Source organism: Penicillium cataractarum, assembly GCF_028827025.1.
Source record: "Penicillium cataractarum strain IBT 29864 chromosome Unknown utg000001l, whole genome shotgun sequence".
Classification (NCBI taxonomy): Eukaryota; Fungi; Ascomycota; class Eurotiomycetes; order Eurotiales; family Aspergillaceae; genus Penicillium; species Penicillium cataractarum.
The window spans coordinates 3,681,237-3,707,592 of record NW_026622737.1 but is presented as its reverse complement, the minus strand read 5'-3'; the positions used below and the strand labels follow the sequence as shown (position 1 = coordinate 3,707,592).

Genomic DNA, 26,356 nt, shown 5'->3' with positions numbered 1-26,356 from the left:
GGTTTACTCGGTGTTTGTGAGCCGGTTTATTCTGGTACATATCATCATTCCCGCAGATACCTACCTAATGACTATGCATTGCGTTGTTTTATAGGAAGGAAATTACAAAGCATGTGTCCCTTTCGTCTTCTCCGCCATCATATGCGCATTCTTCACACTTTGTAGAACGACATGCTTATCCTCAAGTCCAACGGAAACCCGCACAATCGTCTCCCTCAAGCCATGGCTGGCTGCCCATTTCTTTTCTTTCTGCAGAACCATCTGCACATATGGCTGGGCCAATGTGATATTTGCACCTAGCGATGGGCCCTTCCGTACGTCCAGGCTATCGAAAAATGCCCTGGATGCGTCAATCGTATCAAAGTCGACTGTGAAGAGGCACCCGTACCCCGGCGTGAATTCGTCGGTTGCCTGACGCATGCGAGATCTGTAGCGCTGCGTCGACTGGCCTGTTTTGGGGTAATGAACTGCGTTGACTACACTGGACGGATCGGAGGCAAATGGAGATAAGTAGTCAACGATGCATTCGGCAGTATCGTTCATCTTTGCTGCACGTTCTAGAAAGTTACGGCTGTTGCGCTCGAGTTGGATTGCGTCGTCGATGTAGAGGTTGTTGGTGTAGTCTTCCTTCAGACAGGTTTTTAGGGCACCGTAGTAGCAATAATTGGGGTTTAAGGTGACGCTGTTTTCATCGTGTTAGTTCGAGTCACAGCATCTGCAATGTTCATGGGGGCTCGTACCTTCCAGCCAATAAATCGGCATAGCCATTAAATGACTTGCTCAACGAGGTGACCACAATATCCGCCACGCCCAACACATCAACATTGGCAAAGCTGCCGATGGTTTCGTCAACGACGAGGACAAACCCATATTTGTCTGCGAGCTTTCGGATTCTCTCCAGGTCAACTGTGTATAGTAATGGGTTTGAAGGACATTCACACCAGACTGCTTGGATCATAGAGCCAGAGCGGGCCTTGGTATCGAGGTATATCTCAAACTCGTCGATCTGCTCATCAGTACCCAGGCTGTAAAACTTGAAAGACGGGCCATATGTCTCCACCATCTTAATGGTAAGTTCATAAGGGAATCCGATGACAACGGTCTCAAGACCTCTCCATTTGAGAAGCATCTGTTGCACATGGTAGATTGCTGACATCCCTGATGGATAAAGAAAGACGTCCGATGGCCTCACAGCTAGACTTCGAGGCGTTCCAGTCGAGGCTCGTTCCATTAGGTATGCGATACGAGCGCATATAGTTTGGTATACCGGATGAACGGCGGACATTGCAGAGTAGAATCGTTTCACGGGTCGATCAACTCGTTGCATGGACTCGACATCTCGAAGACAATTCTCGGCGAGACGAGAAGATATGCCCGTGCCTGTGAGTCGCCAAAATTGAGCCCCCACTTTGGCTGATTCTTCTGGAAATGCGATGGCCCAGATAGTTGTTGGGCCTGGAGGTTTGCCAGCATGCATGATGGTTGGTTGAGACTCGCCGGTCTCTATAGCGAAGATTGATACCGACTTTGATGAGATGGCTTCATTTTTATGAATATCGGATGAAATGATGTAACTTTTGCATGCCTGTGCGCTTTTTGGGTCGGGAAATAGAAGAATCTTTCCAGGAGAGGAAAGGAACCGGCTCTGGCATGCTCGAGATAGCTAGATACTAGTCAGTACTGGTCACCCTCATTGTAAATAAAAAGTCGCCCGTAGAGTACCTCTTGAACATCTTTGTGAATAAAAGTGCGCGGATATCCATTTCGAAGGGCTTCCATGATTTGGATGTCTCCTCGTCCCATACCGCACATGTCACTCCATGTTGGTATTTGCACTGATATCGCGTGAGGCTTTTCGGGAATGGCCTTCCCCAAAGGTAGCGATATGGTGGCAATGGTCATGGTAAGATAGATTTGTTATAGTGCAAAATTAAAAATTAGTCTGGTTAATACTAGGATCTATAGAAAAGATGGGTAATTATATTGATGATGCACCGTACGAAAGCGGAAAATCGCAGATCGAGGACAGCATTCCAACCTGTCAATCACTGCCTGACACAGCCACCACGAAGCCATAACATGAGCCCCAAGACAATCAATCTTCCATGCAATACTAAGGCTCTGATTTTCCCTGCTTTGAGTAGAAAGGATGATCGCCTTCGTTCTCGGAAACATCATCCTTGGTGATTGTGTTGATCGACGTCATCTTTCCTCCACACTACGTGAAGCTGCCTATGTAGGCAGATAAAATGATAATTACCCCTTGTATCTGGCATTCTGCTTCCTGCATTCTCCTAATCACCCCTCAAGAACGATACTGAATATGGTAAGTAGCCCGCTGACGCCTCGTCGACGAATCTGCTCGCCTGCTTAGAGCTACTGGGGCTAAGATCGATTTATGGTGTTATACTAACGTGTTAGTTAGGCGAAACAGTTTCATAAAGGACATGACATCGCATCCTTCACATGGGTTCGGATCTTTTACACAATTTACTACAAAGAAAGTCCCCCAGCTGTGACGAATCCAAGTTCGGATCAGATCATGTTTGATTCACATATATACAAAATAGCACTATTCCACATGGTATCTGGGCTCAAGATGCAAACTTCAAATAAGGACAAGAGGAAAACATGACATCTAGGAGCGGTCGCTCAGTAGATCGTCGTCATCCTCGGCGAGGTCGTCTACCTGCTCAGATCGCAGACCCGCGACGCCGACTCGGAAAATACCCTCGCACCACACGGCAAAGGTTTCCACATCCCAAACAGCATCATCCCGACCCTTGCCAAGTTTATTGATGGCATTGCCCTTTCCTTTCTCGGATGAGGTGTATTTATCGAAGAAGTCCTCGTATATCTGGATTGTGCGATCTTGTACTGCACCAACGAGAGTTTCCTTCATTCGTGTGTCGTCAATGTACTCATTGAGGATCTTGCGTAGCGCAGGTACTTCCTTCTCGATAGTGCGACAGGAGGGATGAACGAGTTCCCCGTACTGTAGGTTACGGGTATCGATAAACTTCGTGGGAAGCGAAGCTGTCATGCGAGAGGCGAAAGCATTGATAAAGTCGTTGATGACGGTTCTGAGACGGCCGTCTAGTTCGACTTTGGCGTCAAGCATGTTTTCTACCACGCGTGGAAGAAGTCCGTGACCAACAAGGCGCATCAGGTTGCGCGGGTTGAAGAGACCCCCTCGCTCACGGAGTTCCCAGAATGTGCTTGTCACACCTGAGAAATCAAATGAAACTTCAGGCGCCACATATTCGATGTCAAAGGCAACGATCTGCTGCTTCAGGATGAGAAGATGGCTCATTAGGAAAAGTTGGCCATCTGCAGAAGTAGATTTGCCGGATATTATAGTGCTGGCGTTATGAAGAGACAGGGTGGTCTGATGGACGATTTGGTGGGCAAGGTCATCAAAGACAGTGGACTAGAATGGTGGGTCAGTGAGGGCACAAAATCAAGATTCAGATACAAAGCTTACATTTACAAGACGGTAGATCCGACTGAGAAGCCAGATCGCCTTTCGCAATGTCGGATACCATCCCTTAAGTGCAGTCTGAGTCTCAAAGTCCCATTTGCCATCCTGCTCTGATGCAGCAGTGGTTTCATCGCCCCCTTGGGCAGTCTTGGTCATTTCAATCATCGTTTCCGCGGAGGTGTCTTTCTTCCCAGAGATTTGAGTATCCGTCACAGTCAGTGATACTTGTTTGCTGTGCATGGGATAGTCAACGTCATCTGGGCGGGGTTTATATCTTTCGATTTCGTCACGAAGCACCGCCTGGGCGCGGAAGACCAGCCGGGTCTGAACATCTTGCAAAGCAGGCTGGATCAGAATGGAAAAGTCGAGTTGGTTCGCATCGGTCTGCTCGGGTTCTTCTTCGGGGTCCAGGAAGTAACGTGTCTGTAGGAGTGTGCAGAGTTGACAGAGATTGCGAATATCGGTCTCGTGGATGATTCGAGGGCGGAGATGATCGTAGAGTGGCTCGCAAATGGTCTCGAGGAAATCGTATAACCCTACTTGGCCATGGAACCATTCACCCCACAAGTCACATTCGTCCAAGCACAGCCCACGGATGTAGCTGATACTCGCTCGAGCAAATGCGACTAGATCCTTTGATGAACTGGGTGTTTGCGTGATTTCGTTGAGTTTCTTGCGAGCTAGCGGTACAATGAGTCGCACGCGAGTCGCGGCATAATTGCTGTGCAATTCGTTCATCAAGCTCTGGTATTCTGCTTCGTTGTTCTGGTCTGGATTCAACGGTGGGACGGCTCTCTTTTGGATTTCCACTCCGATTTGTTTCAGCTCTGGGGCGCCAACTCTGAACTTGGCATAGAGAAGGGCTGACAAAGCTGTGTCGTTCAGTGATTGATCTGATATCTTTTTCGAAACACTTTGGTAGATCTCCCGAAGGGACGATACGAAATTGCCTCGGATAAGCGTGAGAGCGCGGGTTAATAGCAACCGGTATCTGGACCGATAAACCTCCGCCTCCTTTTGCTCGGGCTATGAATGGCGTTAATAAGGTGGAATATAATTGTAGAAGTCCGACAAAACTCACGTGCGTTTCCATGTAGTCCAAACAAACGTCGAGGCGGCGAAGCATGTCCGAGAATTCCTCGTCGCGCACCGTATTTCCGGCACCAGGGGCATTGAGCCGCCGTGAGGCAGGATCTAAGAACTCATAATAGTGCAGATTTGTCTGAATACCATTTGCAAGCTTCGTATCCCGCTCCTGGGCAGCCAGGAGACCCTCGCATTGTTTCTCGAAATTGGATGTTTGCGACTCGACGGAATTGAACTCTTTGGCCAGATGTGAAAGAGAGTCGAGGAGGGTCAAGGTGTTCGTCAAGATGTCATCGATGTGCTCGCGTGATTGTCGCAGATCATCCAAGCAGTTTCTAGAACAGATTTACGGATCACATTAGCTATACACCCAACATGCCACCCCGCGTTGATCGGACATACTGGTATTGGTCATAGCTTTCCTCAATCAGGTCATCCTTCATGCTATTGAGCCACTCGGATAATTCGAGCTCATTGCCGCATTTAGGAATGCTGGACTGAAGCGTATCTGGATGTTCCACTGGTGGTTCGAGGCTCGGCCGGGTTTCATTGGCGGTTGGCTTCCGCGGAGGACCAGATGGTGCGGTCTGGCGGCGTGCTCGCTGTTGCTTGATGGACGCCATGTTCAATTAGAGACCTGTGTAGTACTGTGTTGCCAGTTTCTTTCTCATGACTCGCACAAAGAGAAGGGGACGAGGCGAGCAGGAGTTTGGTGTGAACTTGAGGCCAAAAGCGCGATGTGTTAACTGCCGTGGCTTATTCTGCCGCACAATCCCGCCCGATACTGACGTATTGAACTGGAGCTTCCCCGACCTCCTCTCAAAAGCTCACATGCACTGACGAAATCTTTGGAAATTTCATCTACCATAATGGCATCGCGAGTGCGGGGCTCTGCGTCCTCATCTGCGCGCCTCCTTCTCCGCCCTACTGCCGTCCCAACTCGCTTGCGCCTTCAGACACCATGGCGCAGACTAGCAAGCAATAACTCGCGGAAGTCTGGTACCTCTCCCAACTGGATTGTCAACTCCCTTGGGGTGGCAGTCGCTGGTACTGCGGCATACCTTGGCTACTCCTACGTGAATGGCGACTTTAAGGGCGCGTGGATCGAGAGTCAAACCGCACCAGAGAAGCAGGTCATCAATGTCAACGACCTCCGGGCCGAGTTTATCCAGGAAAAACGAAGCTTAAAGAGCCCGGCTGTTTACACCTGGGGCTCAAATATCTACAAGGTTGTGGATCCAGGATCGAAGGACACCGATATCAAGACTCCTCGGCGTTTCAAATACTTCAACGGCCAGGTTCTGCGGGATTTCAAAGTGGACGAAAAGTGCGGTGCTGCGATCACCGAAGATGGCGATCTCATCCAGTGGGGCAAAGGATTCTCGGAGACAGAGTACAAACCAAGCAAGACTCTGACTGGGAAGAATCTGAAATCGCTCGCTCTTTCGGAAAACCGCATCATCGCGCTATCCTCAGACGGTAGCGTCTACTCTCTTCCCATCTCAAAGGATGAGCAGAAAACTGGTCCCAAGCCGCGGGAGAGCTCTTGGGTGCCCTTCTGGGGTAGCCAGTCTGGACTGAGCTATCGTATCCTGAACCCAGCTTTGGGACTTGGTGAAAGGGTTACCTCCATTTCGGCCGGCCAGGAGCATGTTGTGCTTCTGACCAGCTCTGGCCGTGTCTTTACGGCTGCCGCATCCACCGAGCACTATCCATCACTTGGCCAGCTCGGTGTACCCGGATTGACTTGGTCTACCCGTCCTAAAGGTCCCGTCGATATATGCCATGAAGTAACGACATCCATCGGCTCTAAAGTCACTCAGATTAGCACAGGTGACTATCACTCGCTTGCGTTGACCAAGGACGGCCGCGTGTTTGCATGGGGTGATAACTCCTTTGGTCAATTGGGTGTGGACTATGAGCCCGAACTGCCCTACAAAGACACACCCTTAGCCCTTCCTTTGCAAAAGCTCTATCGTCGAGGTTTGTACACAGTACAAGCCACCAAAATCGCAGCTGGTGGTGCGGGGAGCTTCTTCATGGTTGATGCAAAACGAACTCTGGGCCCCGATGAGGAACCCAAGGCTGTTCGTGACTTGGGCAATGTGACTGCCGATACTTGGTCTTGCGGTAGGGGTATCTGGGGCACATTGGGCACGGGCAGGTGGGTTCACTTACAGGATTCGCCTATCAAGGTGAAGGACTTGAGTGGACTGGCCGAGTATGATGAAACTAAGAACAAAACATCGCCAATCCGCATTCGCAATATGTCAGTCGGCACAACCCACGTTGCTGCAGTGATGGACAACAAAACTACTGTCAGTTCGAAACCTACAGATTCTCTGGATAAGTCACGCGACTTTGGCCTTGACGTGCTCTTCTGGGGAGGCAACGAGCATTTCCAGCTGGGCACTGGAAAGCGAACCAATTTGCCCCGACCAAGCTATATCAAGGCGGCCTCCGAGTCTACAAAGAAGGATGAGCCAGAAGCACGGTTGCAAATCATGCCTCAGCACAAGGGCAAGGTTGGCAAGCGCTCGGTGAAGATGGAGCAGCGAGTCGAATGCGGACGCCATGTTTCTGCGATCTACTCGTCGACAGTCTAAGACGCGACCACATAAAAGCACTGTACATTATCCATGTATTTATATTAAATTAGTGCAAATTAATGACCCTCCCAATTCCTCAACTGTGATAAACATACCATGCCACTTCCATTTCGGGCTTGGCGCCATGTGGAGTCACGCCAAGCTAAGTGTATCATCTGCATTCGCGTCAGCCTTGAGGTTGGCTTGTTCTCAATCACCCCCTATAATCAAACCAAACAACTCCCACCAACTATGCTGCAGGGGGAATAAATATTGATATTTCAAACCCTCGGCTTTTTACATTCAAAATGGCCGCGCAATCGTTCCCTAGCCCCTACGATTACATCCAGGGACTACGAGGAGTTAACAGCACCTTTCTCACGGAACAGCATGTTCCTGGTGCCGATCTCACAGGCAAATGGATCATCATATCAGGTTCTAATCATGGCGTCGGCTTTGAAGCGGCGAAATCTCTTGCAGCAATGGGCGCAAATATGATTCTGGCCTGTCGTGAGCCCCCAGCGTGGGAACTTCATCCGACCACGGCTGTGAAACAATGCCAGGCTCTCTCCGAGGCGCAGGGCCATTCGTCAACTATTGAATGGTGGGAAGTTGACATGGCAGATCTCGACAGTGTCGAGGCTTTGAGTCGAAGGTGGATAGAATGCGACCGCGCCTTGGATATACTTTGCAACAATGCTGGACTTGTCTCTGAATCGCAGAGCAGCATGACGAAGGACGGCTTTCAGTTGGTCCATCAAGTCTGTTTCCAACATTTTGAGAGCTAGGAGCTACAATCTGTCTTCTTTATAGCAACTGACTGATTCTGCAGGTCAATTTTCTATCCCACGTTCTGTTGACGCTTCGTCTACTTCCATCCTTGGCTCGTAGTGCAGAGCCTCGAATTATCTGTACAACTTCATGCATCCACCATCTCGGACTCTTTGACATTGACCATTTCAATGGTGGGCCGAATATGAAAGGCAACGATTATAAGAACAACAAACTCTACTACCAGACGTGGGTTACAGAGCTGCAATCTCGATTTCTCAAACATCCAGAGTATCTCCACATCACAGTCAATGGTGTCAACCCCGGATTTGTTGCGTCAGGGATCTGGAAGCCCCTAATAGCCACCGAGAATATTCCTACCAGGATTCTAAATCTCCTCTTGCGATTCGTCGCGATTACACCGCAGCAAGGGAGCTTGGCCATCACCCATGCAGCCACCTGTCCGGAGTTCGGACCAGATCCCCAGAAGCAAGGTGTCGGTCATCCAAATGGACGGGGTGGAGGTAAATATATCAATCGCATTTGGGAAGCGCCGCCCAAATTCCATTGCAACGATCCGGAGGCTCGATCCAGACTGTGGACCAAACTAGACGAGGAGCTTCATCTTCAAGAAAAGGGGCTTCTCGCGATCCTCGGTCTTTAGCAACATACATAGTATACCCTGTAAATGTTGCAGTGATTTAACCGAGTCCTAATATTCTTATCGCAAATCCAGATTGTGTGCGAGGCAATCGAAATTTTCACCGTGATCATTCACGTTGTGTAAAAGCTACAATGCTTCCCCGTCTTCAGCATAGTTGGTGAATGGGCTCCCAGAAAATGAGGAGCGAATGTAGACTTTAATAAGTCCGATAATCGCAATTGCGTCTTGTAATCGGGGAAAGGAGATCGAAGACCGTGCTTGGCGGCTCAATCTCTGTTAGGATGTATGTTTGGTGCATCAAGACAGGGAGGAATAGGGGATCCAATCAAGGCCCACAGCAGAGCCCACAGCAGAGCCCGGAGCTAGGCCGTACGGATAGAGTGATTGGGCTTCGATTGGGTGGGAAAGGCCAATCAAATTGCACCGAAGGCGCAGTCTGGAAGTTGGGTCTCGCAAGGCTGGTGCCCGGGCGGTTTCCGTCAGCACTAGCAAGGAGCTGACATGAGCTGATCAGCCCTTTATAACTAACGAGCAGCGGAAAACCATGACTTTTTCCACCTTCCAAGCATCTCGAATCCATCTTGAATCCATCTTGAATCCCTCCATACCCACATTAGGCCTGTTCATTCGTCTTGGCTCATGATGGCTAAAAATCTGTTCTTGTTAGAACGTCCCGCTTGTAAGGCTAACAACTAATCCCTGATCCACCTGCTACGCTGACTGAGAACATGACAGACAGATACCAGGGGGAATATTCCCTGTTCAATCATTTTGGCATACAAGCGAATATCATTATCGCTGCCACCTATACCAATACAAAGGATGGAAACATCGTGCTTTCCAAAGACCTCTTATATGCCGCCCTGAAGCAAACTGCTGTAAAATATCCCGAGCTTGGGATAACTTATTACTACCGCGATTCAAAAAAGAAATCTGGGCAACACCGGTGCTGGTCGGCTTTCCGGCAGCTTATCAATCTTGATGAACATGTGAAGTTCATTGATATTCCAGCAGAGGAGGAAGCAACGGGACTGACGGCAACTCTTGAGAGGTACCACGACCTTTATTTTGACCCAGCAGAAAGACCACCATGGCAGCTGGTGGTTGTCAATGGGAAACATATGCTGTTCGTGTATGATCACTACCTCACTGATGGACGCGGTGGTACATACATACTAGAGAGTATCTTGGAAGCCCTCAACTCTCCCGAGCAGGATCTCAATAACTCTCCCAAACAAAGCATCTTCACCCTTCCATTCGTCAAGTTGACAACCGACATCAAGGGGTTTCCCGAGATTGATCCTATCAAACGGGCCCCGGCACCACTTTCTCTCTTTACTGCTATCTTAAATTATCTTCGTTTTGTGATCCTCTCGCTGCTATACAGAAAAAAGGACCTCTTTTTTCATGATGTCATCCATAATGATCGTCCTCTGGACTTCCACAACCCTCAGAGAGAGGACAATCTCGTCAAAACAAGACTTCACACTCTTCGCCTCGATGCCTCTACAATGCAAAAATGCATTCAGGCCTGCCGGTCCCATCAAACTTCGTTCACGAGTCTTCTGCACACCCTCATTAAAGTGACATTGGCAGCGGACTTCTACCCAAATGCCAAGTTCAATCATTCTATGACAGTCGTTGATATCCGACAGTTCCTGAAACCGCACGACAGGGAGCAGACCGTGGAGAATGCGGCTTCCATGGTATCGAGCTTCGACTGGCTATCCAAGTTTCGCCAAGCAGGAGAGCAGACAGCCTCTAAAGAGAACACCAAATTTAATGCGGATCTACTATGGGAGCTAGCACGCAAGCATCGGGCGCATATCCTCAATGACATGAATCACAAAAAGTCTTGCTTGAGCGCTTGGCAGGCGGTCGACCTCATCGGGGAAGATGGAGAAGATTATATTACCGGCTTTATACCCGGGCTGAAGCTTGTTCAGCGTAATTCTTTCTCCGTCTCTAATTTGGGTGCTTTCCGCCCAAATCAATCAGTCGGCGAAGACGGGAGCAGCGAAGATTGGACCATTACCAATATGGAGTTCTCTGCTGGGGCTCTCCAAACTGGATTTGCGACCAATCTGGTGTTCAACGTGGCAGGAGTTCAAGATGGCCCAACAACTATTCATGTCTGCCATGAAGAAGGTGCCTTGAAAGATGATTTTGTCGATTCGGTTCTAGAGCTAGTCAAAATGCGGATGGATGCCATCATCTAGTGGATTGTAGATATCAAAGAATTGTCCACTAAATCGATCGAACTCGAAAACTATATTTGACCTTTGCTTCCGCATTAGCCAGGTAGAATAAACTAGACTACTGCATCAATAGTGACAAGATCGAATAACTTCGACCAGCTAGAAGTTGGACTGTTCGATTACTGTAGTTGGTTGATAGACGATAAGGCGGTTGCAAACCAGACAAACAATCGCCGCGGAGACGCTTGGACCACTGCTTATCCAAAAAATTTCCCAGAGCAGCCTCCAGGCTTTCCCTACTCAATCACCATCGCCATGCCCCGTGAAAAGCAAAAGAGAGGCCGTCGGGCCGAGCAAAAGGCTCAAAAGGAGGAGTCAAAGCGTGAGTACGATGATGCCATCGAGGCACCCTCTGCGAAGCGCATGAAGCCTTCCAATGACGCCGACGAGACCGCCGAACCTTCATTTGCAGAGGGTGCAGACTACATTTCCCTCGACGTTGGAGATGAGCAGCAGAATGTGGAAGAGACTGGCGATGCGGCTAATGGCGATACTCCTTTCTACGGATTGCTCGATACCGACGAGCAAGAATACTTTTCGCGCGCCAACGAGATGCTCGAAGCAAACCAATTCCACGACGCCGAAGAGCGAAACCTGTTTATCGAGAGTGTATACCAGGAGGCCAATGGAAAGGAGTTGAAGATTGCTTGCAGTCAGGGCTGTTCGCGACTCATGGAAAAGTTGATCTCCATGTCAGATGTTAAGCAGATTCGTCGAATCTTTGGCAAATTTATCGGTCACTTCCTTCACCTTGTGCAGCACCGATTTGCGAGTCACTGTTGCGAAACGCTGTTCATCCACGCCGCGCCGGCCGTTATGCAAACGACCCCGAAGGCGCACACCAAAAAATCAGAGGATGGTGAAGACGAGTCAGATCTGTCGCTTGCCGACATGTTCATGAGCGTTATTGAGGAGTTGAAGGACAATTGGGGTTATCTCTTGACCGAGCGATTTGCCTCGCACACAATCCGAGTTCTGTTGCTGGTTCTTGCCGGAGAGCCTGTGGATGTGACATCGAAGGATTCGGTGGTCGCGAGTCGCAAGAAGGAAAGATTGGGTCTCCCAGCTGCCGGCGCGCAAGAAGATAATGATCCTACACAAAAGCGAAGCGTACCGGAGTCTTTCGAGCCTGCGCTGAAGAAGATTATGAGTGACATGGTTTCTGGGCTGGACGACACATATCTTCGGGCTCTGGCTACACAGCCCATTGGAAACCCCGTTCTCCAGGTGATGCTCTTCTTGGAGCTCTCTCACTTTGGCAAGTCTAGCGCCAAAGATCCCAAATCTATTCTTCGTCGACTCGTACCCGATGAGTCGTTCGAGGAGGGCACTGACAGTGCAACTTTCATCCGTGGCCTGCTATACGATCCCGTTGGTTCGCGCCTAGTGGAGACGATGGTACGATACATGCCCGGCAAGGTGTTTAAAAACCTCTACAAGAACAACATTCGCGATCGAATCGGATCTCTGGCTCGAAACAGTACCGCCGGTTACGTTGTTTTGAGAACATTGGAAAGACTTGGAAAGGATGACTTGCAAAGCGCGATGGATCTCATTATCCCTGAAGTACCGGGCCTAATCGAGCGATCCCGTCTTGTTGTCCCCAAGGTGTTGATCGAGCGTTGCGTGATCCGGAGCGTCGACACAAAGCCTTTCGCCAAGGCGCTCCAGGAGGCGTACGATGCGGATCCCACGGTCCGCCTCCGCCAGATGCTTCGACTTGACGAATCCACAGACCAAGCTGCGCAGGAATCGGGGGATGAGGATATGGAAGATGCAGACGAGTGGGATAACAAGCGACGCAAGGCCAAGGCACCGGCTAGTGGCTCATCCACTTCTGCGGCAGAGAAGCTGCACGGCTCTCTCTTGGCCCAAGCAATGCTCACCGTTCCGGGCCCTTTGAGCGAGCTGGTGTACTCCAGTCTTCTTGCGCAGTCATCCGAGACAATCGTTCAGCTTGCAAAGGAAGCCACGTCTTCTCGCGTCCTGCAACAAGCTTTGACTTTGCCCACCTCTACCGCCCAGTTCCGACGACAGTTCATCCCCCGCTTCCAGGGCCATCTCGTCGAACTAGCCCAACACAACAGCGGATCTCACGTTGTGGACGCCCTTTGGCCCGCATCCAAGGATGTGTTCTTCGTTAAGGAGCGCATGGCCCAAGAGCTCGCACAAAACGAAATGACTCTTCGCGATTCTTTCTTGGGCCGTGCTGTATGGCGGAATTGGTCGATGGATCTCTACAAGCGCCGCCGGGGCGAGTGGTCTGCTCGTGCCAAGGGAATTGAGCGAGAGCCCGCGAGCTCTGAGGCCAGTGGAGAACGGCCCAAGTCGAAGTTGGAGTTGGCCCGCGAGCGATATGCTGCTAAAGAGGCCGCCGCTGCCGCTGCGAAGGCTTGAAAAGATTGGCGATGTATATAATACAATTTGATGACCCTGTTTGAACCACATTATATCAAAATTCTGAAAATCACCTAGTCTGGTAGAATCAAGGTCTAAAGATGGCTGCAGGTACAAGGAACTGAGCTTCTCCATCACCTAGAGTCGCTGATAGACTACCTCCAGTCGCCACACTGCTCTTGTTTCCAAGCCAAACGTCCTCTACTGTATACTGCGAGCCCGCCAGGCCAAGCTCTGTCAGAGATACGGAGACATTTCCAGACCCAGTGGTAACAGTAGTATAGTCACCATGGCCAAGGTTTTCGCCCAAGTTCGTCAATAGAACATATGCTTCCCCGGAACCGCTAGGGCCAGAAAGCCAAGCCTGTAGTTGCAGGGCCTGGTTGCTACCCGTTCCTGGGTTACGTGGCTGTAGAGGATAGCTGTTGCAGAATTTTGCGGCAGTCATACCTGCCTTAGACGTGATCAGTTTCCTGCCGAGGTCGTCGATATTAGTCATGTCAGAGCCCAGGAGCAAATTCGAAGAAGCCCCAAGCCAGAAACTCATGAGAGTGATCCGCTGGCCATCTGTAACCCCGCTCACAGAAGCCGGGTTGGCTACGAACAAGTCATCCAGATCTGGACGAAGGCTCATACGTTTCCCCGCAGCAACTTGGTAGTTGATGTACTGGCGGTACTCCTCGATCGTTTGCTGGATCCTCCACATTCCCACGAACACGGATGCCACATAGCTATTGATATCAACGGCTAACCGAATACTCTCTGCGTTGGCCGTCCAAATCCCAAGATAGGGCTCGTGGCGACAAACATTGGAGGAGAGGTCAAGTCGGATTGCCCGACCGTTGTTAGCGATGGCCTGGTGGTACGCGATAGCTGAGGCGCTGGTGTTGCTAGGATATCCTTGATTTCCCGTGGAAGATCCAGGCGTAATGTAGTCAAGTTTGATCATATCAACGCCCCAGGATGCCCAGAGATCTATCAACGTGTTGTGATAGAGTTGAGTGTTGGCATTATCGTAGTCAAAGTAGCAATAGCCGTTGACATCCTCAACACCGCTGAAGGTAGAGCCAACGGTGATATCGGTGCCATAAATAGTCTTATTGGTGGCTTCGCATGGTATACCGGGCTGATTATAAAGACCTAGCTGGAGCCCCAAGCCATGAAGATAGTCGGCCAATGTTGGAATGTCATAGAGTGGTTTTATACACCATCCGGCCATAGTCGTCCGTGATGTCGCTATACCAACCACCATCGATACTGCATAGCGTCCAGCCTGCAGCCAAGATATCCGCATCTGCAAGGACTGTGCATTGCTCGATGATGAAACTCTGATTCACGTAGGGATATAGAGATGACGGATAGCTGGGCGTCGTATCTGGAGACGCCTGTACTCCCCAAGAGTTCCATCCTTTGGCGGCACTAGCGAAACCATTGGGCGTGTTGGTGGTTTTGATGATACTGAGTGTATCGCCAGTACTATTTGCAGCAAGAGGATAGCAATCGCTTGCGGCAGTTGAGAGACCAGTGAAAATGAAAGATAACGAGAGATACAGTAAGTTGCTCATGATGCATTTTGAGAAAAACATACTCTAGTGTGTTGATTTCGGAAATCTCCCATCGATTAGGAGTGTCTGCAAAAACGATTGTTTATATATTTAACATTAGTTACCATTCTCAGCATCTACGAGTCAAGACCCTCCGAGACGGAGCTCATTACATAGCGAACATTCACTGCCGGTGAAAATAAACCTATGATTCTCCAGCCCTCAGCCCTCATCCCGAATCTAGTCGTAGACTTTGGCAAAGCCTGAGGATTATAATTTGCGGGGTAGTGGGGAATCCTTACCCCAGATTCCCCAGAGAGTAGTTGTTCCGGATACCACGTGCTGCAGGTCGGACGATCTTCCACTTCTAGGGGCATTCAGCTCGACTCATCTCCCTTTCGGCCTAAGAAGTGCCGAAGCGAAGCGCTCTCTGACTAGGGGGTATGCTTCAGATTAGATTTCTTCCACAATATTGATCGCTTCAAACTTCTCACGCTGCCATCGGATGATCAAAGTGTGTCGTTCGGTTTATCTCATGAAAAACTGGGGGTGACGTACACAGTCCCCGCTGACTAGGTTTATCTCGGCTACAAACTAGCCAATGACCGTGTGATTTCGCCGCACTCCTGCAGCTCCGTATTAGCTTTTCAATGAATCAAAGTTAGAGCCACTGGTAGCACTGTTTAAAGCACTATTATGGGGCCCCGCAACTCCCCAATAGAAAAAGCGCCTGAGCGGTGGCTTGATTCTCGGAGCTTGCATCCAATTAGGGAAGAGCGCCATCAGCCTACAGTTCTGGCATGTAATACAGTGTATCAAATAGACATATTGTTCTCCGTATGGTTTACCAAAACGATCATGAATCAAGCAAAAAACTCAAAAACGCCCCAGGAATCTTTATTCATCCCATCAAAGCATTACTATTACTTCCTGGCCACTTGAGACAGTATCGGGAAAGGATATCCCGAGTAACATTCAGCGAAGACTCCCACCTAGACGGGGCTGCCAGGCGGAAGCCAATCGCCTCAAGATTCTCCGTTGTGATTCTCATACACGAAACGCCTTCATCGCCCTTTCGGATCTAGAGCCATGGTCAGACAACAATCCGAATCCCGAGACCGTGAGGTCTAATTCGGCCCATCATTAGGACGACAACCGACCCCGCAGTCCCGCATTCCAGGCCTTCATGCAAATCTGGGGAAAGCATATCCTTTGAGTATAAATACCGACCGGCTTGAAGGGGGAATAAATAAACAGGAAACCCCCTGCCCATCGACCCCTCGCTCCACCCCCTTCCTAATTTCAAGGTTTTCAACACCTAAAGTAACTTTTCACTCTTGAACTACTCGCATCAAGCCCCAACATTAAAATAAAACTCTCACTATGGCAGAAAAGAATGAGGAAAATGAACACCAGGAATATCGGACAACCACAAATGTCGTTGACCCTGGCGAAGTCCACGGTCGTGCCACACAACAGCAGGAACGCAACCGAAGTTACTGGCAGACCCTCAACCACGATCCTTGGCTGCTTTTTTGGATCGGGGTAATGCTATGGACCCTGATCGTTCGTGGATTCGAAAATCAGTCTTCGGGCTCCGTGATCAGTATCACCGAATTCAAGCGCCGGTTTGGAGAAAAAAGCTCTGACGGAAGCTATTTCATCGCTACCTCGTGGCAGTCAGCCCTTAGCGGCGGAGCAAATGCAGCAGCCATCCTTGGTGCCTGGGGTTCCTCTTATTTAGCGGATATCTTCGGTACCAAGCCGGTCCTACTTTCTGCCTGTGTGATCAATCTCGCATCCGTTGGAGTGGAGTTTGCGACTACCTCGATCGGGATGTTTTTCGGCGGCAAGATGATGAACTTTGTGGCTATTGGGGTCTTCCTCAATCTTTGCACGGCCTACGTCTCCGATATCTCTCCACTGGCAATTCGTGCTTCGGTCATCGGCTTCTGCAATCTATCACAGTGCATCGGACCTTTTATCTCGGCTATCATGTCTTACTATACCTCGCAGTGGGACAACGACTGGTCATGGAAGGCCCTCGTCTGCGCACAATGGGGGTTTGCCGTCATTGGATTTATCGGACAACTTTTCATGCCCGAGTCACCGGTATATCTCATTCGCATGAATAGAATCGAAGATGCCCGCGGGGTGCTCAATCGCCTTTACTCGAAGTCTGCAGACGCAGATGGTCATCTCGAACGTATCAAGATCACTCTTGAGGAGGCCGAGACACAGAGGAAGTCGACATACGCTGAGTGCTTCCGTGGCACCAACCTCCGCAGAACTATGATCGCGGTCCTCGTTTTCCTCGCCGAACCTATGTCGGGTCTAGGATTTGTGTCAAACTACGGGTCCTTGATGTACCAATACTTGGGCATTGGTGATCGACAATCGTTCTTGATCCAGATTGGAGCTCAAATCCTATCCATGTCGGGTGCTACATTGTCATTCTTGATTGGAGACTTCTATGGTCGACGACCTATGTTCCTTGGGGGATGCATTGCTCTGACCACCCTACTGCTCTGTATGGGTATTGCAGGCTCTGTGGATACTACTGCCGGTATGATGACCATATTATAATAGCTCTAGAAAGAGGATAATCTCCCGGGATATGGCTAACACGATAATAGGAGTCACCGCTGCCGTGGGCTTCTATACCATGTATAATTTCGTATTCAACATTGGCGTGGGATCCAACGTCTACGCCATCGCTGGTGAAATCTCGACTTCTGTCCTGCGCACGAAAACACTCGCCATTTCCCTCATCGTCTCCAACGCCGTCAACACCATGTGGTCATTTGTTGCACCGTACATGTTCAACCCCGGATATGGAAACCTCAAAGCCAAGATCGGCTTCGTATTTGGCGGGTTCATGCTCTTCTTCATTGCGGGTGCATACTTTTTCGTACCCGAGACGCGCCTACGTTCGTATGAAGAGCTGGATGAGCTGTTCATGAACCGAGTGCCCACGCGGCAGTTCAAGAACTATACCACGGTTGCTGAACAGCGTGCCGCTGAAGCCTATGCGACAGAGAAAAAGATACCGACTGCAGTGGAGACGAAGGTGTAATATGTTCCACTCCAATGCTGAAGGCCAACTGGCTCTGCTGGAGGATTCGGGGACCTAATGATGTGGGCAGAGATATTATCTGTACCTAGCATTGCTCTCCCCTCTTTATCCTGCCTGCCATTCAACGCCATAAGTCTTCATGGTCATGGTCAACGGAGACCAGAGTTAAACAGCACCTCTTTAGGCAGAAACCCACCAGGATTTATCTCATAGGAGTGAAGACATATTTTAATTTGGGGAATCAAGTATACTGTATAATTGAATAATTCACTTTCATTTCAAATCACTTGGAATCAAATGATTGTAGCTGAGTATAAATACTACCCAGGCCTTTAGGAGCTTCATATTAGCCATAACATACCTCCTTATCATCCTATACCTCGAGTCAATTGCGTTTGCTATTCTATTAGCCGGCCTTCTGCATACAGGCCTTTCTTTAGATATTTTTCATCTACCTTTTGCCTTCTTGCTACAACGTTCATCCGAACCTGGCTTAACCTCAATAATGAGTAGACTTACGATAAGATTGCCCACTGCGGGGCACTCGATTATTTGACAGGAGGAGGGGCGATTAAGGAAAAGCAAATCAAAGTATGGCAGGGCTGCTTGACATGCATGTAATCTGTGCAGCAAATCGATTAAATGGAGATAAGCAGATATGTAGATGTCAAATTTTCTATCACCCTACAGTATACAATTTACGTGGTATATTCCATTCTCCCGAGGTCCTCCTCCGATGATGTCAGGCATTCGGCGAGTGTCGCCATCTCCGGCGAGATCGGATCTTCGAGAAACTTTTTTTCGGCGGTTTTCACGGTGGATGCGCGACACTCCAATTCCTATTTTCTACATTCATTTTTGATCTTTTCATATTTGCGCATATATAATTGGTTTCATCGAGTCACTTTTCCACACACATTTCATAGATTGCGATCTGCGTTTAGCAAAATGTCCGAAATCTCTCCGTCTAGTCGCGCCGACGAGGTGCAGACGGTAAGTCCTCAACATCTTCCCCCTGCTCTGTCATTGATACATCGCTAACGCTCTATGAACAACTTAGCTCTTGAAAGCCGTCGAGGACCTTCTCATTCCCTTCATCCGATCCGCAGACGAACCCTCGATCCCCGCGAACAAGACCCAGAACGGCACCAATGGACATCCGGCCTCGGAAGGAACATCACTAGTCAACTACAGAAAGCCAGAAGACCTGAGGGATATTCTCCAATTAGAAATCCCCGAGCAAGGCCGCAAGCAGGAGGGCTTGATCGAAGTTTTGCAAAAGGTCCTGAAGTACTCGGTCAACACTTGGCACCAGGGCTTCCTGGACAAGTTGTATGCGTCAACAAACGCCCCCGGTGTCGCAGCCGAGCTGATCCTTGCAACCTTGAACACCAACGTACACGTCTATCAAGTCTCGCCTGCCCTCACGGTCATTGAGAAGTTCACCGGTCAGCGACTCGCAAACCTCTTCGGATTGAACGGTCCTCGCGCGGGAGGTATTTCAGTCCAGGGTGGCTCGGCCTCGAACACTACGTCCATTGTCATTGCTCGCAACAACCTCTACCCGGAAACTAAGACGGATGGAAACGGCGGGTACAAATTTGTTCTCTTCACCAGCGCCCATGGCCACTACAGCGTTGAGAAGGCTGCTCAGATGCTGGGATTCGGTAGCAAGGCCGTCTGGCCCGTACCAATCGACAAGCAGGGTCGCATGATCCCAGCTGAGTTGGAGAAACTGGTGCAGAAGGCGCAAAGTGAAGGCCGAACACCGTTCTACGTCAACGCCACGGCCGGTACAACGGTCATGGGCTCGTTCGACCCTTTCAACGAAATCGCCGTCATCTGCCAGAAATATAACCTGTGGTTCCATATCGATGGATCCTGGGGCGGTTCGTTCATTTTCTCCCGCAAGCAGAGAAATAAGCTGGCAGGTTCAGAGAAGGCAAACAGCATTGCGATCAACCCACACAAGATGCTCGGCGTACCGGTGACATGCTCGTATCTGCTAGCTGCGGACATTCGCCAATTTCACCGGGCCAACACTCTCCCTGCAGGCTATCTCTTCCACAACGAGGATACCGAGCCAACTCAGAACGGTGACTCGCACGAGTCCGAACTAGAGATCGACTCGCCCGAGGTGTGGGATCTCGCAGACCTAACCCTCCAATGTGGTCGTCGCGCAGACTCGCTAAAACTCTTCCTGGGATGGACATACTACGGAACTGAGGGGTATGAGAAACAGATCGATAACGCATGTGAAGTTGCCGCACACCTAGCTACGCTCGTCTCGCAAAACCCCAACTTCACCCTCGTTAGCGAGAACCCGCCCCCCTGTCTGCAGGTTTGCTTCTACTACGCACCGGGCAAGGGAATGGTGTACCCGCGAGGTGTCGTCTCGAATGAGACGCAGCGGGCAAAGAATAATAGCAAGGTTACTGAGCAGATTACGCATGCGATTGTGCGAAAGGGCTTCATGGTCGACTTTGCTCCTCCTAGTGGCGATGACGATGAAGTTGGAAATGGCAAGTTCTTCCGCTGTGTGGTCAATGTATTGACTAGCAAGGAGACGGTCGAGAATCTTGTGCGTGCTATTGAGGAGGTTGGTCCTGCAATTGTGGAGTCTTTGACGGCAGCTACTCCGGTCGTTCCTCTCAAGCGACCTGGCGAGCATGGACACGGTCCCGTTGTTCATCCCCGTTGATTGCGTCTTGAATAGAAATCCTTTAGATAGATTTATGTATTGCACTATAGAGGTGTTAGAACATCATCATATATACCAGCCTGAACCGGAGATGTTCTACATTCTTGTTGTGAATTTGATGTTGCCTTCAGGTATATTCAGAGCCACTAGGATATATCCAAACAGTTGTGTAAACCCCGGGTCTCCCAAAGTAAGTCGTGACACAGCCTTCTTAATTCCCAATCTCCACCCTCTTCTCCAAGACAGATCTTGCCTCAGCTTCGGCCAGACCGTCAATCTCCAGTTCAGCAAGCACAGCACGGGCACTCTCATTGTCCTTAAATAGCCTCTTCTCCACATCCCACAGTCCCAATGCAATGCCATCCTTTTCCGCATCCTCTGCACTTGGATCTGCAGCTGCACTTAGGTTCAAGATACGTAGACCCTCACTGAGCTTCTTAACAATCCGCGTCGAACCTCCAACATGGCCCGCCACACCCAGAGCATTATCAACCACACTACAAAGGTGATCGATATCGCTAGCCAGCTGTGCAGCACCTGTTTCGGAGAAATTATTCCTCATCAACACGTTGTCCCAAATGTAGGTCTGGACGGAGAGAAGAAGCTGGCGGGAGACGCGCCGAAGAGGTGCAACTCCTAGTGCTCGAGCGAGGAAATTGAGCTGAGTCGACAGAGTGCGCATGGCATGTGCCAGGTCGGATGAAAGAGACAGAGAAGAGGCCGTTGCGCCAGCTGAGGGGGTGGAGAGTGTTGCCCACGTCGCCAAACGGGAGTAAGGCTTCAAGGCTGTAGTAATATTCGAGGCCAGTGTCGATGTAATGATTGATTCGGATTGCAACCGGAGACGACGGTATGCGGAGGCAGTCTCGTCGAACAGAGCTCCCTCTGACGTCTGGGCACTGGTGGGATCGTGATTTGCAACGGCTGGTGACGTGCGTGAGGCAACTTCCGCGACAGACATGGTACCTGCCACATTACGGCCACCATCGCGGTTCAGTTTCACTCGATCTTGGAGCTCGGACCAGAGTTCCACGAAGAAAACGTCATTGCTCCAATCCTCCATCTTCTTCTCGAGGTATTCGGCACTACCGAACACCCGGCAGAGCCTCTCAAGGCCCGCAACGCCTTCAACGCTAGCCTGCCCGTCAGCTCCCTGGACTGTACGGCCAAGAGCGGATGTCATGGTCCGGTAGGCATCCAAAGCCTCACGGAGGCGCTCGTGGAACTGATCGAAGATGGTAATCTGGATGTCGATGAGGAATCGTAACTTTTGACTGAAGGAAGACAATGGCTGATATCTCTCGGTGATGGTTTCGAGGAGGTCGTTCACCCGAATTGCGGCCTTAGTAGGTTTGGTTGCAGTAAGCTCAACACCGTCATAGTCAATTTCACCACTGTCCGGCGTGTCGATAATATCTCGGTATCGAGCCAAAGCGAAGTCTTTCTCCACCTGAAGCCAGCGATCATACCACCCTTGCTTGGTGAGAACTTCCCACGTCATCCCTTTCCAGTTGTCTTCGGCATAAGGATCCGGTAGATAATTCCACGTTTCTCGCAGGTCGTTGTCAAAGTTCATTAGCTCGTGAACGAAATGGCTAAGCAATTGGGGGTGATTTGCGATTTGAGGCATGAAGCTTTCGATCTTGTGTCTCAGCATTGGAAGCAGAGCCGTGATAAACGCATGCAGAGCATTATAGAAGTTCCATTCCAAATCTGGGCCGCCAGATTGAGCCTTTTCGTCGAGGATTGGTTGCAAATAGGATGTAAAGAATCCGCCGAATTGGCTGATTAGGTCCATGATGTGCGCAAGGAAATACTCGGGCTGAACAAGTGTAGAGTTAGAAGCTGTGGAGCGTAAAGGGGGCAAATGTAGTCACCTTGTCAAGTCTATTTGTAGGCTTGTCACCGCTAAAGTGATACTTGAACCGCAGGTCTAGAGGATGTACCATCACTTCCAATGGGAAGAGGACCGGCGGCTCAAGGCTGTGACCAGTATCCAAAACATCGCGAGCTTGTAGTTCCCTAGCGGCATTATTAGAGAAAATCCCAAGTGTAGGTAAAGCGACGCCATGCCAATCCACATACGGCATTTGTAAATCGATCAAGAGCTCAACGTCGTCTTTCCATTGAGCGAGCAGCTTATCGGTAATATTCAACTCTCGCGTCGGCCACTTCAAAGCCTCCAATGTCTTTTGCAGTCGATCGCCGAAGAATTTCCTTAGTTGCTGTCGCAAGGCGCACGCCAACTTCTCCGTGTAATTGATGAGATGTGGGGCAGCTCCCTCGGCGGCAGGCTGAGCTTCCTTCAGAGACAAGACGATACTGCGCAGTCGGGCATACGGCTTTAACGCGGCACGGGGGTCGGAGGATATGCTGGCAAGAGCTTCCTTGCTGTATAGTAGTCTTCAGTGACCGTCCATTACCATTGTCATCCCATCTGCGAATCATACCTCAATTCCTCGGCCTCCTTCAGCAGCTGCACATATCCCTTGGAGATCTCCAGACGCTGAAGCCTCTCCATGCTCTTCTCGAGCCGATGCACTGCCTCATCACTCGTCTCCGATTGTGTAATGGCCTTTAGTCGGCGATCGATGTCCGCCTGTTCTGCCGCAAATGCCTCGCCACGTTTGCGGGTGGCCTCAGCATGGTCGTTGGAAGCTTTTGTCGCATTCGAGAGTGCTTCGTGCGCCTCTGCTAGCTGATTGCCCGGTTTGTTAGTCGCCTATGGTAGTGGAGAGCCGCCGTTCGAGACGGAGGGGGGTCAGGCAAGGTACCTGCTTCCGTTGAAGCTCCTGTTGAGCGCGGAGGCTGGAGAGCAGCGAGTCGAGGCTCTCAAGATCGGCCGAGACCTGGATCTTATCATTCAAGTAGTCCTCCACCCTTGTCCGCTCGTGCGAGGACAGGGACGTGGGGGGCGCCATGGTTGTGGAGGAAAATAATGGCGGAAGCGCAACGGTGTCGCGATTGATCGATCTCCGCCTTTGCGGACTGACGTACGTCTGGGGTTCCGCGCCGCAGCTCCAGAGGCAACATACTTCATGCTCCTTTCGCTGCACACGTCCACGCCATGAATCATGTCCAGTCCGGCTAAAAAGCGCAAGAGGAATGGCGCAGAATCCTCGTCCCAGAAGACGCGCAGTATTGAGTCTTTTTTTAAAGGGCAAGCGACCAAGAAAGCGAAGCAGGCGGAGCCAGAGCCAGCACCAGAGCTAGAGCCAGAGGTGACAGAACAGACCTTATCTGATGAAGCTTTGGCGCGACAACTCCAAGCACAATGGAACGAAGAAGAAAGTGCAGCTTCTAATACATACGCGAATCATCACATTGATAAAGACTCTGAGCCAAAAACATTGCCATCAGCGCCTACGATACCGGTAGATGCAACTCCAGCAGCTCCATCGACACCAAGGAAGAATACGCTATCTCTGCAATCATCTGCGGGCTCGGAAGACACAGTATCACTAGCTATTCCGTTTGATCAAAGCCCGCAAATCTTCGACGCGAGCAAATACGCGGCCGAACTACGGTCGCACTGGGCTGCTGAGGGTGGCAACGCCTCGTACGCGTTGCTAACAAGGGCATTCGTGCTTGCCAATGCGACCACCAGCAGGATCAAGATTGTTGATACATTGGTCAATTTCCTTCGAGTATTGATCGAGGGAGACCCGTCCAGCCTGCTTCCTGCGGTTTGGCTAGCAACCAACTCGATTACACCGCCATATGATGAAAAAGAGCTAGGACTTGGAGGCTCTTCCATCTCCAAAGCTCTCAAGAAAATATACGGCCTTGACAACCAAGGCCTCAAAACTCTCTATAATAAACATGGTGATGCAGGTGATGTCGCATTTGAAGCAAAGAAACGGCAGGCATTTACATTGGCCAAGCCGAAGCCGCTCAAAATCAAAGGCGTGTACCAGTCACTACTGAAGATAGCTACTAGTAAAGGATCTGGTAGTCAAGAGGCCAAGCAGCGGATCGTTGAGAAACTACTGCAGGATACGCGAGGCGCCGAGGAGAGCCGATACATTGTGAGAACTTTGGTTCAGAACCTGCGAATCGGAGCCGTCAAAACTACCATGCTGATTGCCCTTGCCCGCGCATTCCTTTACTCAAAACCCGAGGGTGCTGAATATTCGATTCGGCCGCGAGATGAGTTGGCTCGGCTGAAGAAAGACGAGCTCGCCGAGATTTACAACAACGCGGAAGAACTTGTCAAAGCATCCTATGCAAGGCATCCAGACTACAATGACCTCGTACCATGTCTTTTAGACGCCGGCGTGACCGAAGAGCTTCTCGTTCGCTGCGGCTTGGTACTGCATATTCCACTGAGGCCGATGCTGGGAAGCATCACACGCGACCTCGCGGATATGTTGACGAAGCTACAAGGGAGAGATTTCAGCTGCGAATACAAATATGATGGGCAACGCGCTCAAGTGCATTGTGACGAAACGGGCAAGGTCTCGATCTTTTCTCGACACCTCGAGCTCATGACCGAGAAATACCCAGACCTGGTATCTCTAGTGCCACAAATCCGTGGAGAAAGTGTGTCCAGCTTCATTCTCGAGGGTGAAGTGGTTGCCGTGGATAGCGAAACCGGAGATTTGAAGACGTTCCAAACACTCACGAATCGCGCAAAGAAGAATGTGGAAATCGGAGCCATCACCGTCAACGTGTGCCTTTTCTCATTCGATCTCATGTATCTCAATGGGGAACCGTTGTTGAATCGACCATTCCGAGAACGTCGCGAGCTACTCCGGAGTCTGTTCGTCGAGATACCAAACAGGTTCACTTGGGTGAAAAGTCTGGATGCAACGTCTGCAGATTCCGACACTGTTCTGGAGTTCTTCAAAGGCGCTACCGATGCCAAATGCGAGGGAATTATGGTCAAAGTCCTAGACAACACCACCAGGGCCGATGACACCATTCAAAACGCCGATGTGACAGCTGCAGCCGATATTGACGGCAATCCACCCGAACCACCAGAAGTCAACAACGGCACCAAACCCCCAAAAGAAAAAGGAACTCGACGTAAAGCTCTCCTTTCTTCCTACGAACCAGACAAACGCCTCGAATCCTGGCTCAAAGTCAAGAAAGACTATAGCGCCTCCTCGGAAACCCTCGACCTTATCCCCATCGCAGGCTGGCACGGCAACGGCCGCAAAGCCAAATGGTGGTCCCCGATCCTCCTCGCCGTTCGCAACCCGGAAACCGGCATCCTCGAAGCAGTAACCAAATGCATGTCCGGATTCACGGACAAATTCTATCAGGCAAACAAAGACAAGTATGCGCCGGGGAGTCACAACGTCATCTCCCGGCCCAGTTATGTGGATTACCACGGCGAACCGGACGTATGGTTCGAGCCGCAGGAGGTATGGGAGATGGCGTTTGCAGATATCACGCTTAGTCCAACGTATCCGGCGGCGATTGGGCTGGTGAGTGAAGAGCGAGGGTTGAGTTTACGGTTTCCTCGATTTTTGAAGGTCCGGGAGGATAAGTCGATTGATGAGGCTACTACGTCGGACTATTTGGCGTTGTTATGGAGGAAGCAGGGGGAGAAAGCGAAGGCTCAAGGGGATGGGGATGGTGGAGAAGAGCAACTAGGATGGCAGGAAGAATGATGAAGAATAGACCTACATACACGGAACAATCCAATTGAAAATATACCTATCTGAAGGCTTATTTACTTAAGGTGTCCACTAACTGGACAATGTTTCGCGGGTGGGTTGATCCTTTCATGAACAAGAAAGGAGCACTCAGGCATTGTTTGAATCTGGACTCTTAACAAACGAT

At 50.2% G+C, this 26,356-nt stretch overlaps 11 protein-coding genes across 11 annotated transcripts; 7 read left to right on the top strand and 4 right to left on the bottom strand.

The window, feature by feature from the left end:
• Positions 1 to 102: 102 nt before the first annotated feature.
• Positions 103 to 1,902, bottom strand: N7496_001268 (uncharacterized protein; the record flags this gene model as incomplete). Its single annotated transcript, XM_056694199.1, has 3 exons — positions 103 to 682; positions 741 to 1,663; positions 1,723 to 1,902. 3 exons carry the CDS (start codon positions 1,900 to 1,902, stop codon positions 103 to 105), a joined length of 1,683 nt encoding a protein of 560 aa, XP_056560928.1.
• A 736-nt stretch (positions 1,903 to 2,638) lies between these two features.
• N7496_001267 (Golgi transport complex subunit COG3) lies at positions 2,639 to 5,190 on the bottom strand (the record flags this gene model as incomplete). Its single annotated transcript, XM_056694198.1, has 4 exons — positions 2,639 to 3,430; positions 3,485 to 4,507; positions 4,563 to 4,902; positions 4,970 to 5,190. 4 exons carry the CDS (start codon positions 5,188 to 5,190, stop codon positions 2,639 to 2,641), a joined length of 2,376 nt encoding a protein of 791 aa, XP_056560927.1.
• A 246-nt stretch (positions 5,191 to 5,436) lies between these two features.
• Positions 5,437 to 7,173, top strand: N7496_001266 (RCC1 domain-containing protein; the record flags this gene model as incomplete). Its single annotated transcript, XM_056694197.1, has 1 exon — positions 5,437 to 7,173. One exon carries the CDS (start codon positions 5,437 to 5,439, stop codon positions 7,171 to 7,173), a length of 1,737 nt encoding a protein of 578 aa, XP_056560926.1.
• Positions 7,174 to 7,463: 290 nt separating this feature from the next.
• On the top strand, positions 7,464 to 8,590 carry N7496_001265 (uncharacterized protein; the record flags this gene model as incomplete). The annotated part of the gene is made up of 2 exons (XM_056694196.1): positions 7,464 to 7,916; positions 7,988 to 8,590. The coding sequence occupies 2 exons, from the start codon at positions 7,464 to 7,466 to the stop codon at positions 8,588 to 8,590; spliced, it is 1,056 nt and encodes a 351-aa protein (XP_056560925.1).
• Positions 8,591 to 9,318: 728 nt separating this feature from the next.
• N7496_001264 (uncharacterized protein) lies at positions 9,319 to 10,809 on the top strand (the record flags this gene model as incomplete). The annotated part of the gene is made up of 1 exon (XM_056694195.1): positions 9,319 to 10,809. The coding sequence occupies one exon, from the start codon at positions 9,319 to 9,321 to the stop codon at positions 10,807 to 10,809; it is 1,491 nt and encodes a 496-aa protein (XP_056560924.1).
• Positions 10,810 to 11,103: 294 nt separating this feature from the next.
• Positions 11,104 to 13,245, top strand: nop9 (RNA-binding RNA processing protein NOP9; the record flags this gene model as incomplete). Its single annotated transcript, XM_056694194.1, has 1 exon — positions 11,104 to 13,245. The coding sequence occupies one exon, from the start codon at positions 11,104 to 11,106 to the stop codon at positions 13,243 to 13,245; it is 2,142 nt and encodes a 713-aa protein (XP_056560923.1).
• Positions 13,246 to 13,333: 88 nt separating this feature from the next.
• Positions 13,334 to 14,464, bottom strand: N7496_001262 (alpha-galactosidase; the record flags this gene model as incomplete). The annotated part of the gene is made up of 1 exon (XM_056694193.1): positions 13,334 to 14,464. One exon carries the CDS (start codon positions 14,462 to 14,464, stop codon positions 13,334 to 13,336), a length of 1,131 nt encoding a protein of 376 aa, XP_056560922.1.
• Positions 14,465 to 16,172: 1,708 nt separating this feature from the next.
• N7496_001261 (general substrate transporter) lies at positions 16,173 to 17,375 on the top strand (the record flags this gene model as incomplete). The annotated part of the gene is made up of 2 exons (XM_056694192.1): positions 16,173 to 16,334; positions 16,554 to 17,375. 2 exons carry the CDS (start codon positions 16,173 to 16,175, stop codon positions 17,373 to 17,375), a joined length of 984 nt encoding a protein of 327 aa, XP_056560921.1.
• A 1,438-nt stretch (positions 17,376 to 18,813) lies between these two features.
• Positions 18,814 to 20,566, top strand: N7496_001260 (pyridoxal phosphate-dependent decarboxylase family protein; the record flags this gene model as incomplete). Its single annotated transcript, XM_056694191.1, has 2 exons — positions 18,814 to 18,858; positions 18,926 to 20,566. 2 exons carry the CDS (start codon positions 18,814 to 18,816, stop codon positions 20,564 to 20,566), a joined length of 1,686 nt encoding a protein of 561 aa, XP_056560920.1.
• A 211-nt stretch (positions 20,567 to 20,777) lies between these two features.
• Positions 20,778 to 23,487, bottom strand: N7496_001259 (RINT-1 family protein; the record flags this gene model as incomplete). Its single annotated transcript, XM_056694190.1, has 5 exons — positions 20,778 to 22,388; positions 22,444 to 22,588; positions 22,652 to 22,957; positions 23,017 to 23,264; positions 23,341 to 23,487. 5 exons carry the CDS (start codon positions 23,485 to 23,487, stop codon positions 20,778 to 20,780), a joined length of 2,457 nt encoding a protein of 818 aa, XP_056560919.1.
• Positions 23,488 to 23,640: 153 nt separating this feature from the next.
• On the top strand, positions 23,641 to 26,184 carry N7496_001258 (putative DNA ligase I; the record flags this gene model as incomplete). Its single annotated transcript, XM_056694189.1, has 1 exon — positions 23,641 to 26,184. The coding sequence occupies one exon, from the start codon at positions 23,641 to 23,643 to the stop codon at positions 26,182 to 26,184; it is 2,544 nt and encodes an 847-aa protein (XP_056560918.1).
• Positions 26,185 to 26,356: the final 172 nt, after the last annotated feature.